Raw genomic sequence first — 17,127 nt, 5'->3', positions numbered from 1 at the left:
AAAAAAAATGTGACATGTTAGATGTGTTAGAATTACACATTTGAATGAAAATTGTCATTTGTATTGTATTGTATTTGAATGAAGAAAAAAAAGTGAAACATGGGCTCCAGTCAAATTTGGGGAAACACAGAAGAAAGGTGAGTTGAAACATTACCTGACAACTCAACTCTATTAAGTCCTGCTCCATGGTTTGACTCAAAAAGCACTTTGTACCTGGAAATGGAATTTGTTGCAGTAAAAGGAAACACAGAACTAACAACTGTCCAGAACTTCATACAGTTTTATCCTACAACCTCAGAAATTTCAACGCAGGGAAAAAGAAAAGACCTCATCACCTTGTCCTATACACTCACAAAAAAAATCAGAACCAGGTTTTAGGTTTATAGCTGCCAAAGTTGTTGATTTTTTTTTTTTTGCTTTTCAAGAGCTCCCAGGACAAATGGACACCTGTCACTGCAATAATAGCACTGGAAATACCAACAGTACCATCTTCTCCAGTTCATACCCAGAAGAGAAGAAAATGTGTGAGTTACAGTAAGAAATGTGTTAGCTTCACTATAAAAGAAAAGTGGAATAACACAGACACACAGAACTAAAACAATATATGAAATATACCTCCATGCTGGTTTGTGTGCAAGCAATTGAAATGAAATACCTGCTAAATAAAAGCTGCGGGCCTTATATCTACATTTCCTTTATAAACTTGCACTCTACACAAAAGAACACCTTCTTATCTGCCGTACTCCATATCGCAATACGGAGAGAGCTGTGCACAAGCGCTTGGAGACACCTATTAATAAATAAAAGGGCTTCTCTAATTTCTCAGCAGCCTAGTCCCCAGTCGATAACCTTGGCCGGGCAGCGCGCAGTGCAACAATCCGGAGTTTGCGGCTGGCGGAGGGATATGGATTGCGGCGCTCCGCCTCCAGCCTTCCTGACGCCAGGACTTCAGAAACGGGAGAGAGAGGGGGAGAGAGGCACCGAGGAAAAGGGAAAAAAAAACTTTATGTCGGAGAGAGAAAAAAAAAACAGAAGGAAAACGATTAGGGGAACTCGCCACTTCCTTAAAGGTATGTGATCTTATCAAACGCTATTCCATTTATTAAGTAAAGAGCGTTTTACTGATTTAAAAAGGACTTCCTGTGGGTAAATATGATTTTTTTTTTCCATGGGGGTGGGGTGTTGAAGTGATTGAAAAAGTTTTTTTTCCTAATTTTGCGAGGGGGGCATTGAGGAATGAGCGAGTCTGCAGACATGGCGTCAGAAACAGGTTTTTTTTTCTCTCCCGAGGAGCCGAACTTGAATCGCGCTGGAAAGAAAGAGGAACTTCGTTCGTTTCAGTTACAGTGTTACTTTGTGTAAATCTGTAAGTCCGCTTGAAGCCCGTCAACGCCAGACAGAAAGGGGGTTAGGCCAGCTTTGTTCACGCTAGGAATGCGTTTTCTCCAGCCGTGTCGCTTTTATCAATTCGTTTTTAGAAACTGGTTTATCCGCCTTTTTGGGGGGGCAAATTTCCCTTTTTCGTGCGTTACGCGCCAGCCTGCGAAGTGGTGTCACGTCTTTGCTTTCTTTCAACTTGCTACATCTCGAATAAGTTGAGAGGGTCGTTGTATTGGGACGATAGACGCTCCCGTTGAAGTTCATGTTTTAGGCTTATTGGCGGTGTCGAGGAGTGCAGTCGAATGGATACTGCTTGTTCCCCGTTTCCCCTTTTTTTTTACTAAAAAGGGAATTTAAGCTTCGGATTTGTCTTTACGGAACACTTCTAGCAAATCGAGTTGTCCTACTCGACGTGTATTTCCCACAGGAGTCGAGATTATTGTGTTGGACGCTCAATTGTCGTAAACCAACACAAAAAATAGTCACTGCTTACAAAAACAATTGTTTTGGAAGACTCTCATAATACCGAATAAACTTGGTTCTGGTTAATAACTTGATCTGCACGGTCTACAGAAGGATGCTCCGCTTTTCTTATTGACACTTCCTGTCTGCATTTTGTACTTTCACGTCCGCACGTTTGGGTCTCACTGAAACAAGCACGAATGAATTCATAAATCCTTTCCAGTTTCTGTTCCTTGGCACTGAGCTACAGTGTCGGTGCTATTGTTTTGAAATCGACAGCATTGTAGATAAACAGATTTTCCTGGCTACCAATATATAGTGGTGGTGGTTGGTTATAGTAATTGAATAACCAACAAACGAACTAGGCAGGCATAGTTTGTAATTCCTGTTCTATAGCAATCACTGTATCTTGAATCCGTTAAAATCATTGCCATTCCGAAAAATCAGTTTTACCAAGAGTGTCAGTCAAAGGATACATGATCTCCCACACACTACCCAAGAGCTACTTAGGTCGAATCAATGAAAGCCGTAGTAAGCTTTCTCACATGTGAGCAGTCGTCTTATGGCCATTTTCTGATTTTTGCAGTAATTGATGAGTTTCCAACATCTGTATCCTCTGGATGGAGATGAAGAATGAAACGAGGAAGCATATTAAGAATTGAGAAAGTATATATATGATCCGTACACAGAGTGGGGATTTGTGGAAATAACCAGAATCCATCAAGGTTTAGATATCTTAGATTTAAAGTAAAAAGGGGTAACATTTTGGGTTTAGCAAGCTTGAAACAAATGAGCATAACGTCACGAATAATCTACATCCATCCATATGTTTTTTTCTGTAGAGGCCTACTTGCATTGTGCGGGCATCTCAAATTGCATGTAACTGCTTTGCTGTAAACATTTCAGATTAGCTCCCAACATTTACTGCAAGATGTTCATCACTGCTGCACCTTGCACAGCTACAGTTGCTCTTAGATTTATTTACATGAAGCAACACTAAATTCAGTCTTCAGATAACTGCCTTCTTGTTTCTAAAGGACTTCAATAAGGTGCTGCTATTGTTCTCCAGAGACTGCTGCACAGAAGTCCCATTCAGCTTTTATATTTGCCTCCTTTCACTCCAACTGCATACTGTCTGAATTAGTAAATAATATACACTGTAGTGCAGTGCAAATGGAGTGATCTAAGACCCCTGAGACTGCACTGTCGTGTTTCAGTCTCGCTGAAGCATGGTCTAAAATGAGCACTCTGGGGTCCACAGGCTGAAGCACAGGGAATTTGTAGTTGGCTCTGAAAGTGCATTCTAGCCTGCTGTTTCAGAAACTGTCCCCCTTTGTTTCAGTGATCCCTGCAGCAACATGGACACATTTTGTAATCTAACCTGGACACCGTGAATTAAAATCCAATGTTTATGTCAGAGCTTTAAGACCAAGGAAGCCCAGGTCTTCTGAAAGTTCAAAAGTTAGTTTAATGCTGATGTAAGGCTGATATTTCAAATGTAATCGGCAGCATTTGCACTGCAAATAGGGTCTATTAAACACAAAAAAAAAAGTCACTAGCTGCCCTTTATAAATTTTAACCTTCAGTAAGACTTAAATTGTTTCAGTAGCACAGAACTGCCTTGGTAACAATAATGTGTATTTTACAGATCACTGATAAAATGCTTAACCATTAGAGCCTGTATGCAAAGGAAAGCATTTTGTCAGAGTGAGCACTCAGAAATCAATACAGAATACAGCTGGAGTGTCCTTGCCTGACTTTGCAGAATGCAAAAGGCGAGCTTGCAGTTCTTCAGTGGTGGTGAGCTGAGAAGGATTGACTGCAGCCATCTGTGGCGGGAAATGGAAGGAAGTCCTAAGAGTGAAATACTTTGCGTTATCGCTGTCAGGCTGTAGGAGCTGTGTCCCCAGTTTCCTGTAGTTAAGATTATCATTTCGCTGTCGTTGCATGGAAAGCATTGAGGCCTCCCAAAACTCATAAGTATACCGGATTGCCCTGTCAACCACTTGCAGCTGGAGATAAGACGGGCCCTATCTTCTAGAAGTCTTCCTGATGCATGAAGTCTCCAGGTCAGCACTGGACACCTTTTTAAACTTAAAATAAATTTATTGAGTCTTTACCTCTTCAAATCAGCATTGCTGAGAATACATTGCATTTTCTTGCTGCATGACATTCTCATCAATCATTTTCTTTACTCGTTATTTAGTAGATTGATTGTGGGCGATGTTTAATTACAAGATAAAAACAACATTCAGATTGCGGCAGTATAAACAGTTCTTGCCAGTTTTAAGTCTTCAGTTAAGTAATGTAGCAGCTTACTTTTAAAGATGTACAGAATCTTCGTTGTCTTACATTTTTGCACAACCCATGTCTGAGAAACAAGACTCAGCCTGGTTGTTGAAACTGATTCCCTGGCTTCTTTCAAAAACAGCTGGGTGAGAATTTTTCATTCATATAGCTGGTAGTAACTAAACGAGCAAGATAGGACTAAAGGACCTCCCAGCTTTTCTTACTTTTATGTTCTTATATTTGCTTCTTCAGAAACCCATTTGAGTGATGATGGAAAGTGTTTTCTGCAAACCACGCTTAAGTAAGGATGAACCCGACTCAAATAAGCTGATTTCCAATAAAAGCTGCACAAACATGCTTTATTCAAAGTTTATTCAAAGTGTGTTCCTGTTGATATGCTAATAAAAAACCTTGAAGTACTAGATCAAGACTTGTTTTTTCAAAACAATGTTGGACAGTACATTCTGTGACTTTTGTTGCACAGTGAGTATGGTAGTACAAGACCTACTAGCCTAGGATGAGAAATGAAACAGTTCTTTATAGTCAATCTTAACAGAGATTACTGTTACAGTAAAATCAACAGCCTTGAAACAATGATGGAATCATCCAGCCTATACTGCATCAAGTATACTTGATCTCATGCATCATAGGGGGTGTTATGCAGGATGTTAATTTTCGGCAGTGATAGTTAATTTTGTGAAGTACCTCTGCTAGGGTAACAAGGTTCTCTGCCTGAGAAAGCATTTATTCTCTTATCTTAAGAAATAGAAATTTCCCCTGGTTGCTGCTGCCTAATCAAGTTTAATTTTTAGACCGCCTGTCCTGTTTCCTCATAGAGGACATCTTACTTTGTCCGATGTGAATTTATAGAGTTTTAAGGATTGAAACACCTGATTTTTTTTTTAGTACAACTGGAGTTGTACTCTCGTAGACTCCTAACTGAGAAACGGGAACGCTTACCACCTGCCTTCCTTCTCTCCTCTCTTCTGAAGACCTTGCATGCATCAAGAGGGTGCAGCCCAGTGCTTTGCATTCCAAAAATGTATGAAGAAGGAAAGACAGTGATGTTTGGCAGCTGTGGAGAGGGAAGAAGGGTGGGGGTTGGAGGAAATGTATTTTAGTAGCCGACATCCTCTTTAAGTTGTGCTTAGGACTCTTCAACAGCTGCATTTTGCATGTTGGCTCCACAACTGGGCTGGGTGTGTGTGTGGTGAGTGGGAATTCTCTGTTCATGAGACACGCTTAATTAAAAGACAGGTACGTGCATAGAAAACGGGCCTTGAAATGGAATATTTTGGAAAAATCTAAGCAAAGGGCTTATTTAATTGCATCACAATGTAGTACACTGTTGAATGTAGGACAAGGCAGGTATGTACTAGCTTTAAAAAAAATGCAGTGGAGGCAGCTTTCAAATAGAAGTTATTGTAACTTTGTGGTGTGCGTTCTTTATGGAGGTCAACCATCTCTGTAGTTTTTTTATAAAGTCAATCTGTTCTCTTGCTGTTTTGGTTCTTTGGACATACAAGAGTCTGTTTTTTCTTGCAGGTGAAGCTGGTGGTGACATGTAATGCCCCCTTTGGTTGGTTGAAGAATTTTGTGTGGTCCCCTCTCCTCCTCTCCTTTTGAATGGTGCCAGCAACGAAAGACCCTAGACCTTCCTGGCTTGTAGACTCTTTACCGCTGGATTGTGCAGTAAGTTCGCTGTACGCACCAAGGTCATTGCTGCTAAATTGGACAAAAGCCTGCGGCTGCAGCTGAAGACGGATTCTAAATCTTATTTGTTTCATCTCCCGTGTTTTACCCCTTTATTTTGACTGGGGAAAGCGATACGAGCTTCAGAGTGAGCACCGGCAAGCGTTCCCTTAGTTCTCACCTGAAAACGTAGGTGCACCCCCACACATCTGCGCCACGAGAGTGTTGTGCAGGCGAGAAGCTGGAGTAACCTGCGCCGCGCTCCTCTTCCTTCTTGACGGGGAACGCGCTGTGGTGAGCCGCCATGACGTCCATGTCCAGCCTGTTCTCCTTCACCAGCCCGGCCGTGAAGCGGCTCCTGGGCTGGAAGCAGGGCGACGAGGAGGAGAAGTGGGCGGAGAAGGCCGTCGACGCCCTGGTGAAGAAGCTGAAGAAGAAGAAGGGCGCGATGGAGGACCTGGAGAAGGCGCTGAGCAGCCCGGGGCAGCCCTCCAAGTGTGTCACCATCCCTCGCTCGCTGGACGGGCGCCTGCAGGTGTCCCACCGGAAGGGCCTCCCTCACGTCATCTACTGCCGGGTGTGGCGCTGGCCGGACCTCCAGAGCCATCACGAGCTCAAGCCCTTAGAGGTGTGCGAGTATCCCTTTGGCTCCAAGCAGAAGGAGGTCTGCATCAACCCCTACCACTACAAACGAGTAGAGAGCCCAGGTATGTTCGAAGCTGAAGATGGGAGTTCTTTTTGCTTTTTGTTTTTCTTTGTATTCCCTCTCCCTCCGAATTCAGTTCAGTTCATTTCATTCCAATACCGCTTCAGTTCAGTTGCTGGATGTTGTTTGACATGTTGCATACTCCAAGGCTGGAGAATCCTGCGTGTTGCATTCTAGAAAGTATTAGCGATGAAAGCCTGTCCCAGTGGGTATCCCTGCTTTCATTTAAGTTAAATCTTGTGATCTAATTAGTCGGGTTGCTTTTCATTTGCCAGACTTTTTATCCTAAGATAAATGCCAGAAAGTTTGCTTAGGCTCCCATTTGCCTTTATCTCCAGCCCTGGAATTCACTAACAAATGCATCAGCCTTTGTTGTGCTGTTTATAAAGTCTTAAGCCTTGCACTTTGTTCCTAAAATGCTGTTAATCATTTTTTTTGTTGTATATCCAATACCTATACAAGGCAACAATTTAACAGTCTTAAAATATTCTTAAATTTATAGCAATCCAAGACTCATTGCAGTTGCTTTCATAAGCCAAATGGCTGACAGTATTGGTGCTCGTAAGACAATTTTCTTTCTCTTGTTTTTCTTAATCTAGGTATAACTCCAGCATAATCTTCATATTTTAATTCCTCTGAAAAATAAGCACACAAGGAGGCTATTTATAATTCATGAAGAAAGACACGATTTTGATACTGCACTAATATGAACCACACCAGCTAACATTGTGACTTAAATGCAGATGGTAACTGAAGCTTCCCGTAATTAACTTCTGCTATATTAGATTATATTAGTCATTTATGATGTGCTTAAATAGAACATTTTCAAATTCAATTTGAGCATTGATTTCATCATTTTCTTCTGATGCTTTTAGGCTTTTCTAAAGCAGGCGATAGTTTTTCCCTTCATAATGGTAGCTTCTGTGTCATATCCACAACATATTTGTAATGACTCACTTTTTGAGGGTTTTTTTTAGCTCTTATAAAGACCTTCTTGGAAATCTGCACACAAAGTTAATCTTTGAGATTCTCAGTAATATTATTGTCTAGGTTCCAGAAGTTGTAACTTTTTCTATAAATTAAGGATGTTTTAAGGTTTCCATATTTCTGAGTGATTAATCGGTGTGGTGTCTTATAAATATATAGCCACACATCAAAATCTATGTATCAGTTCGATCTATAACTAATTGTAAAATAATGATGGACGTTCAGTTTCTCCTTACAGAGTGCACAGTGCAAAAAGAATATCATTGCATCAGCCAGTTTTCCTCTGTAGCAACATTCTGTTAACCATGAAGCCTTTCCTATGCTGGGTTATGCTCCAGTGTTAAAACGGCAGGAGATTTGAGGAAACTTTACGAGACTTTTTCTGAAAATGTGAAGTTGAACTGAATCTTTTGCCCTTTTTTTTTCTGTTTAGTTCTTCCTCCAGTGCTGGTGCCCAGGCACAGCGAGTTTAACCCCCAGCACAGCCTGCTGGTTCAGTTCCGCAATCTGAGCCACAACGAGCCGCACATGCCTCTCAACGCCACCTTCCCGGAGTCCTTCCAGCAGCACAGCGGGGGCAACTCCTTTCCCATCTCCCCCAACTCGCCCTACCCCCCCTCGCCGGCCAGCAGTGGCACCTATCCCAACTCTCCTGCCAGCTCCGGGCCTTCCAGCCCCTTCCAGCTTCCAGGTACCAGCTGCACAGGGTTCACAGGTTTTAAAATAGAACAAAACGGCGTACAGCTGTTGCAAACATTACATTTAAGAGTTCATTATGGTTAATACTTGTCTTTCCAATGAAATCGATATAAATCTGCACAGATTTGTTGAAGGTGTTTGTCTTCCCTCAAATCTGAATGCTTTTTTGCTGCTTTAGCAAACTCTAGTAACTGAACAACGGTCGCAGTGACACGTTAACCACAAGAAGGGGTTTGACGTCTAGGATATAGAAGCCTTGGCAGAACACAGTGCAGACAGCAATTTTCTGACCTCATTTTGATGTAATTTGAGGTAATATAAACAGTCTTAAAAAGGGATTCGGAAAGCTTTGTGTTGGGAATGTTTAGTATTACAGTTTGCAGTGTCATGGGTAGAGGCATGTACTCGGGAGCAACCGAGCTTTGCAAATGCAACAAATATTTATTTAGTCACAGTGACAGGGCATTGAAAGTAAGGTCAGTAGAAGTTCACAATCGATTTGCAGAGTAAGCTACACCGTAAAGCCTCTGTACTGCTCTGCCTTGACTGCCCGGTGCTGACAATTTCTAGTAATTCTGGAACTATATTTCACAGTTTTGCTGACGCAGAAAAAAAAATCTACAGGCTGTGTTTAATTGGCTAGGAGCAAACCAAGGTTAAGTACAGTATTCAGAATCAACTGGGTTATGCCTTGTGTGCAGCAGGACAAATTAATCCACTGAGTCGTCCCAGAAATTCTATCGTGGGTTGTGGACTTGGTCAAACTTTCACTTGACTGTCTTCGCCGCTTAATCTCTACGGATGATTCAGCACTTGCAGTACCTGTTTAGGTTGTATTGAGTAAACGTAGCCTGTGTTTGATGAACAGTCTTTAAACATGAATGTACTTGTTCATATACATTATTTTATTGCAAGAAGGGCTAAACATGGTTTCAGTCTGAAGCTGCTGTATATTTCTGGAAATATTTTTTTCGAAAGCAGTGCAGAGGATTTATAGAGATTGATTTGTTGGCATGACCTTAGCACTTAACCCAATTCTGTGTCACACACAGTAATCAAAATGTGTTCATCTTAGCTGGTAAATTATGTTCTGCTCTAATTGATTTGAATTTACTATTCCTAGCCTGAAGGTAATTGCAGTTAACTGCTTGTAAAACTACTTGTGAGTGTGAATCATCTGAAGATGATCTTCATTTGGCATTTTCATTGAATTGTTGTCACCACCTTGTGGACACTTCTTGTACTGCACCTGCATTTGTTTTCTTCAGACTACTATGATGATTTATCTGTGCAGTTTATTTGCTCACCTTAAAACCCACTCTCATCATAACCCTGTTACAAACCTTTTTCCTTTATTCATTTTTCTAGTCTAGTATAAGCATACCAGTCAAGTGAAACATTTAATCTCATCTGAGATCTGAAACATGTTTTTCTGGGGCACTGCAATGTGCTGCTTCTTATTAATCCACTACATTTATAAAGCCTGTTTGTCCTCTGAGGCCACAGTGCTGTTTCTTGTAGAGCTCTCTGCTCTGCTGGCAGCTTTCCCTGCACTGAACTATGGTCACTAGGAGACAGTTGTGTGAAACAGCTGCAGCTGGTCTTTACGCCTTTCTTTGTGGTCTGTCTTGCAGCTGACACCCCACCCCCTGCCTACATGCCTCCAGAGGAGCAGATGGGACAAGACAGCTCTCAGTCAATGGACACTGGGAACAGCATGATCCCTCAGAACATGCCCAGGGGAGGTGAGGGCTTTCTCACCTGTGCACTGCAGCCCTTAGATAGATTAGTGTCTGTGAGAAAGATGGAGCTCTGGCTTCCTGTGCAGAAAGAAGTGTGTCAAGATTAGTGGAAATGAGCTTCCCACGTATGAAAATTGTCATATCGTAAGACAGCAGAGTGGAGTACTGGTTAGGGCTCATGACTGGACCATGAGATCAAATCCCAAAGGGACATTTCGGTTGTCTTTCTTCCCCCCCCTTGTTGCTCCAGTAAATATCTGGCTTTATGAATGAGCGCTTTACAAGCCTTCCTTGTGTATAAGAATATGTTCTCAATTAATTTATCTAGGAAACAAGTCAGAGGTTAAAATACTACAAAATACTATTAAAATGAAGGCTGATTGTAGTTCAGTCTATCTGAATGATGCACTCCAGTGCTTTCCCCCTTTAAGCTGACATTTGTGAACTCTGAATTAGCTATGCAAATAAACTTGTGTGTCAAGTGGGAAATACATTTAATGATATTGTATATTTTTGAGGTTGTGCTGAAAGGTAGAAGTCCATGCAAGTATCGGACTATTAAAAGATACATAAAACAATTAGAACTTTAATTAGGAAAATGTTCAAGTGATGTAAACTAGTGACATTCACCGTATGTTAAAAACCATTTTGTCTGTCTAGAATCATTACTGCCAAGTATAGTGTAGGAGGATGTTGTATTTTGTAGCTGCAATTTGTTCTTTAGTCAAAGAACATGAGTATTCTGTCCTGCCTTCTAACATTAATAACAAATACTCTAACCCTGATCAAGGCTTTGCTGCTGCAGTGCATCCTACTTAAGCTGTAAAGAAAAAGTAAAGCGATATCTGTGTAGGGTGGGTAGTCTGATGTCCACATTGTGCTCTGCTTCCTAGGAAAAGATGGGATAGTGTGTCATCACTCTTTGATTAAGTTCTTGATTGTCTTTTCCACATTACTTGAAATAGACCAAATTGGCTCGTTTTCTATATTAAGGAATGAGATGTGACAGATTGTTCATTCTGGTGATGGAAGTGTGGCTTTGACTCTGGCAGTATTAAGTAAGCTTCTTAAGCTGGCGCAACACTGTACAACTTTTCCTAGATTTTCAGTCGTAGCCTTCGTTTACATAATCGTAACAAAATCACAGCAAGTTGGAGAGAGTCACAGTGCGCCCGTTACTATCAGTTGTGTAGTGTGACACCCCACCACCCGCTATGATAATATTAAACAGGTTTGATTTTCTCATAGCCAGTCGCAAGTCATAGGGGTGGGCTCTTGAGTCTGCGACAATCACAGCCAATGAGCGCTCCACCGGAATTACAATGCAGCTGCAAGGAAAGAAGGAAAGTGAGTGTTTTGGACTGTGAAAATGGAGGAGAGACTCGTTGAACTTTGATACAAGATTTGGAACCGTGATGAAAAGTTATGAGGGAAGTTTGTGATTAGTCACCCCCTGTGAATCTTAGTCGTATAATTTGACACCCTCTAGGACAGAAAAGGCAGCAAGATTCAGCAACTGCAGTTGTTAAATTTGATATGCTCTCCAACTAGAAGTCGAGTCCTCTAGTGTGACACCGACCTTAATTGTGGCTAAGTAATCATCTCTACCTCCTACAAGGGTGAATAAATCAATACGTGGTCATAATAAGCAGAAATGTATTTCTTTGTAGCTTTCAAAGAAAAATCTCTTGCCTTAGAAACGGTTGTAATCAGATTATTGTTCTTCTCTGTTCAAAAGTGTAGAGTGTTAATGATTTGCCTTTTTCTGCCACCTTCACCATTAGATGTGCAGCCTGTGGAGTATGAGGAGCCCCGGCACTGGTGCTCGATCGTGTACTACGAGCTGAACAACCGTGTGGGAGAGGCCTACCATGCCTCATCCACCAGCGTGCTGGTTGACGGCTTTACAGACCCGTCCAACAACAAGAATCGTTTCTGTCTGGGGCTGCTCTCCAATGTCAACCGGAACTCCACCATAGAGAACACCCGCCGCCACATTGGCAAAGGTGCATGTTCCTTGCTCGCCACTGACTCTCCAACCTGAGGTGCTGCCTGAAGGCAAGATGCACTCCAGAGCTGTGCACTGAAGGGATAATTCCTACCCTTTGATGATAAAAAGGTTTTTAAGTTCCATGGAAGGGCTCATTATTTTCAATCTAAATTGATCAAAACTGAAAATTTCAATGATATGTTAGTATTTAATGGAGTTCATATTTTGACAGTGTGTAAGAAGAGCTAGTGGGCCTTTTCCTGCTTTTTGAAGTCTTTGCTTATAAGGTTTCAGGTTTCAAGGTGGTAACACTGCTGTCATTCTTAGGAGTCCACCTCTACTACGTCGGGGGTGAGGTGTACGCGGAGTGCCTGAGCGACACCAGTATCTTCGTCCAGAGCCGAAACTGTAACTATCACCACGGCTTCCACCCCACCACTGTCTGCAAGATCCCCAGTGGTTGCAGCCTCAAGATATTCAACAACCAGGAGTTCGCCCAGCTGCTGGCTCAGTCTGTCAACCATGGGTTTGAAGCAGTCTATGAGCTCACCAAAATGTGCACTATCCGCATGAGCTTTGTCAAGGTATTCAAGCCTCTTCATTGGAACGGGCCAGTGGGGAGGGGAATTTCTAATCTGATAGAGGATGGTGTGATATGATATGTGGACCTAGGCAAATTCCTGCATGCTGTTCGTCCACATTAATGCTAAGAAAGTAACAGATCGGCAAAAAACCTCTTCAGGCTGCGATCAGCAATACAGTATGATAATTGAAAGTATTGTTTATCTTAGAAATCATGGTTTATGAATATGCCTTCGAGCATTATTTAAGTAGTAGATGTGCTTATAAAATACAGTGGAATAAACTGAAGTTCAGAATAATAGAAGGAAAAAAATGTTTTGTATACTTTTAATATAGTGTAGTACTGGCTTTTCAGTTGAGCTCTATTTTTATGACAGATTGAAATAAACATGCATTTTATAACTTTGTTCTTCAGGGCTGGGGAGCAGAATATCACCGACAAGATGTTACCAGCACCCCTTGCTGGATAGAAGTTCACCTGCATGGTCCCCTCCAGTGGCTGGATAAAGTATTGACACAGATGGGCTCTCCTCTTAACCCTATCTCCTCTGTATCCTAATGATGGGTGGAGGAGGTAGGGAAGTGTATTTTTAATTTTTTATTTTTTTTTTAATTTTACAATGTTTGAATAAAACTCAGCCTTTAAGGCTGAACTGTTTACACTACCTGCAAAAGGGACTTCTTCCTTCAGCACCCAGAAAGATGTGTAGAGTGACTCATTGGCTACAAGCAATCCCGCAGTGGTGAACACTAGTAGTGGCTCAGACCGGATGAGCAGCTGCAAACCTGTCATCATCTTCCGTATGTTCTCAGCGTAGGAGTCTGCTGGAGACATCTGGCCTTGAGCAACTTTTCCTTGCGTAAAATTGCTTTAAAAATGCTTGTAAAAGAAACTCAGTCTATTTCAATAGATGGTTTGGTAGAATCTAAATGAACTGAATAGTAGTTTCTTCCTCTTCTTAAGCCATTATACCATTTTCTTACTTTATTTTATAAGGACCTTCTCTTTGCTAATATGTCTAAGCCCATCTATTTAAAAATCTTGGCATAGTTGTAGTAGTACTCCTATTACACCCAGAATCCATTACAAATACTTTTTTCCTGTTACTTTGAGGCAAAACACTAAGATAATGGCTTCTTTTAAATAAAGGCAGTCTTAAAACTTTATCATGGATGTCTGTTTTTAAGTAATTTGTATTTTCTGTTGTCTTCCATAGTGTGAATTAATTGGTTCCAACATGAGACAACTGAAGATGAGTGACGTATTTTTGTTCTAGATCATTTGATTTAATAGTTTAGTTTGATTTTGAAAGTCATGAAGACTCATTGTGTAGCTACTAATTCTCGCCGATTATTCTCATAAGAGGTGTTTAGTAAAGAAGCAAATGCCATTCTCAAGACTGTTAATTGTGCCGTTTCATGCAGATGTTACAGTGATCTTTATACTTTAGAAATCAGGTGTGTTAGTCTGTTTTTAGGATCTTTCTGTTGCACTACTAGGTTTGAAAATCACAAACTCTAATATGCAAAAATGTGTTATGTACTAAAACATCTAATCTATGGAACTCGTTATTGCAGGCAGCACAATTTAAATGTAGATTTCACCGAAGTGTAGATGGCAGATAGTCTAGTATTCTTACTAAATTCTTTCTTAATATTTAGGGTCACGAGATTAAATAAAAAAAATCTTATTGAGCAGAAGTAGATAAATGAAAAATATAGCTTCTGAACATAACATTTGTCAAAAATGTTAGCTTTATCTCTGTTCTTCAAAAGTGTCATTTTAAAGAACTCTCAGATTAACCTGTTTTACCTTAGTTTTAATTAGTTTGTGTTTCTAAAGCTACGATGAAAGCTAATTGTTGACAATTTTTCTGTGCTAGATTGATATTTTTATTGAAATTTGTAGTTGTACAATGGAGCTTATGGGTAGTATTTCTGAGAATCTGACATTTGCTTGAATACAGGTAAGCCTAAATACAGGGGGTTTAACATTGAAACATTATTTGCACATTTGTGGTTTTGTTGCTTTTCATGTTTCTTAGAGCAGCTTTAGCCTATTCTGTAGCTATGAGAGGACAAGCTGGGAAAGTGTTTCAGCTAGAGCAGAGCAGCAAGTATGAGAGAAGCAAATGGTGTTTCTCATCCTGAATATCTGAATACTTGAAGCTAGTTTCATGTCAAGTATATTTACGCCTGGACTGCGAAGCAGTAGCTTTGCCTGAATGCCTTGATGTATAGAGGTGTAAAAAAGGAGACTTCTATATTAAATGTCTGCTTCAGAAAAAGGTCTCGTAGCTTGTGTTCCATTTTAATATAATTAAGAAAAAAACATCTCCTGTCAGTGCACGACAGCAGCTGCTGGACATTAATAAATGCTGACACAAGTTATAAGAAGGCCAGATCAGTCAATAACAAAATTAGCATGTGCAAATGGCAGCGAATTGAAAAACAAATGAAGTGTAAAGCAAGTGCCCCGAATGGAATGCCCTTTTATTGTCAAGCAGGAAATAAAGCAATACAGAATCTTTTCATATTAGAAATAAACCTTGCACAGACCTACAGATTAAAAGAGTGACAGTAACATTAATAACCACCAGTTGTCCCTTAGAAATGAAAGGAACCAGGTTCTTAATTAATGGGTTTGCGTGTATAAAATGTGAAACTACTGCTTGTTTTGAGAGGCAGAGTTACTAAAGTGTTTCTGAAGCAGATGTGTTTCCTGATGAACAGTTCTTCTAATGCACTACTCTGTGTGTAGTATCCCAGTAAAATGAAAAGGCTGTTTTAGACTGCTAATTTAATATGGTATAGGTGTAATTTATTTATGGCAAATGTGGAAAGCATTTTGACAAATTAAGAAAAGTACATATACTTGTGTATAGTCATTAGTTATGTTCTGAGATACTGTAGTCAAGGTACTTTAATCATTGCAGCAAAGCCTAGTGCTTGAGTTCCTGTCCTTTTCCTTTAAGTTTTTTTTTCTTTGAGAATAAAATGTCTCACACTTGTATTTCATGCAACCACTTGCACATTCCATCTTTGTCATAGTAAATTAAAATATATTAAACTTTTTTTAGTATTAAAAATGAAAAAAATGTCAATTTAGTACATTTGCAGTCACAGTTTCCTTATGCTTTGAAATTAATAGACCCAAATACAGTACAGTGCATCTGAAGTTCATGCAATTAAGTGTCGAAACAAAAGTTATATGAAGAGTTGAAGAAGCAATGATTTAAAAATGCACATCTATTTGTTTTTCTGACCTGTACTATTACCAGGTTAATGTGCAGAATACTTACCTACCAAGGTTGTGCCTGTGAAGAATGTACTCAAGTCTGTATTTCTTTGAGATGCTTCACATTTATGCCCTTCACCAGAGATTCTTCTGTGTGGTGTAGGCATTTTGGAGGATACAACAATTCAGTTTCCCTGAAAAAAGTGCCATAGTTGCAATGATGAAAATATATTCGTGAAAAAGTGTAAAAATGTTTTTTAAAAATCTGAAGACCTTTTGGGGGTGTGTATATATTCATTTGTTTCAAACAAATGTAGTAAAAACATTCCTTTTGCTTTCATAGAGAACATAAGCTCAGCATACTTACTGGTTCTGGAAGCAACATGCGATCTTTTTTTTGGTCTCGAATCTCATTTTACATGCAACGAGGAGGAGACCAAAGAACTTCCCCGGACTCCATACTTGCCGTCCCCTTTAAACATTGAAGCAGTTGCAGCTCTTACTATTTAGGTCCTCATTTTCATTTCTCCAAAGACATTATTGGGTTGTCATCCGGCCGCAGAGCTTAATGCACTGTGACACGTCGGAGAGGACCGGCAGCTGGCCGTGGAGCATGCAGATTATCGGAATTCAGCACTTCCAAAGAAAAACGCGACTTTCCCCCTCCTCTGCCCCTCGGCCTGCCGGGTAGCCCCGCATTGAAATTCTGGATCTGAGAGCAGAGCTGACAGCGGCGGCGGAGCATGTAGTTGCAAGTGACAACACTCCCAAGACCGTGGGCCATGTCTTTTGCTTTGTTAATAAATGGTTATTCTAAACTGAGTGGCTTGTGAGACAGGCAGGGCACGTGAAGTTACAAAGTGGCAGCGAATCTGAAGATTGATCGATTTTTATTTATTGTTTTGTTTCTTATTCCATCCGGGGAAAGGAGTAGGCCAGTTTTGCGTTATTTGCCCCGGTATGTGATTTGGTTGGTTGTGAGGATTGGATTCCAGTCACAGTGGCCTCTCTTGCTCTTTCATTTTAACTGGTGTTGAGGCTGAGGGGTGGGTCACCCTGTTTCTGAAGAGCAGAAATCCTGCCACCCGCGGGTTTTGTGGGTCACCCTCAAATCGTTAATTTCTAAACACGTGGAGCAATTATTTTTTGGCTTCTGACGCACTGTAGGTGATTTCTTAAATTCGGTAGTTTAGAGAGATTTAAAATGTAAAGTGATCTTGTAGGTTCTCAAGGACAGTAGTTCTAGGATGTATTGAGTTAGTTAACTTGATCAACGTTCACATTCCACGTCTTGAGGAATTGTTAATTTAAGGGTGACTTGTAAAATGTGCTGGACTGTGATGTTCCAGGGTCACTCCTG

General features: G+C 40.6%; 1 protein-coding gene across 3 annotated transcripts; it reads left to right on the top strand.

Annotated features, from left to right (window-relative positions):
• The first annotated feature begins 909 nt into the window (after window positions 1–909).
• On the top strand, window positions 910–13,696 carry smad5 (SMAD family member 5). 3 transcript variants are annotated; one of them, XM_015349838.2, is made up of 8 exons: window positions 910–1,070; window positions 4,384–4,432; window positions 5,677–6,530; window positions 7,950–8,207; window positions 9,850–9,960; window positions 11,742–11,963; window positions 12,275–12,531; window positions 12,945–13,696. In XM_015349838.2, exons 3-8 carry the CDS (start codon window positions 6,128–6,130, stop codon window positions 13,086–13,088), a joined length of 1,395 nt encoding a protein of 464 aa, XP_015205324.1. In that variant the 5' UTR covers window positions 910–1,070; window positions 4,384–4,432; window positions 5,677–6,127; the 3' UTR covers window positions 13,089–13,696. The 3 variants fall into 3 exon arrangements, with proteins under 3 accessions (XP_015205324.1, XP_006631964.1, XP_069052257.1); XM_069196156.1 differs by lacking the exon at window positions 910–1,070 and adding an exon at window positions 3,672–3,911; XM_006631901.3 differs by lacking the exon at window positions 4,384–4,432.
• The last annotated feature ends 3,431 nt before the right edge of the window (window positions 13,697–17,127 follow it).

This window comes from Lepisosteus oculatus, chromosome 11 (genome assembly GCF_040954835.1).
Source record: "Lepisosteus oculatus isolate fLepOcu1 chromosome 11, fLepOcu1.hap2, whole genome shotgun sequence".
NCBI lineage: Eukaryota > Metazoa > Chordata > Actinopteri > Semionotiformes > Lepisosteidae > Lepisosteus > Lepisosteus oculatus.
This window is presented reverse-complemented; position numbering and strand designations above follow the sequence as displayed.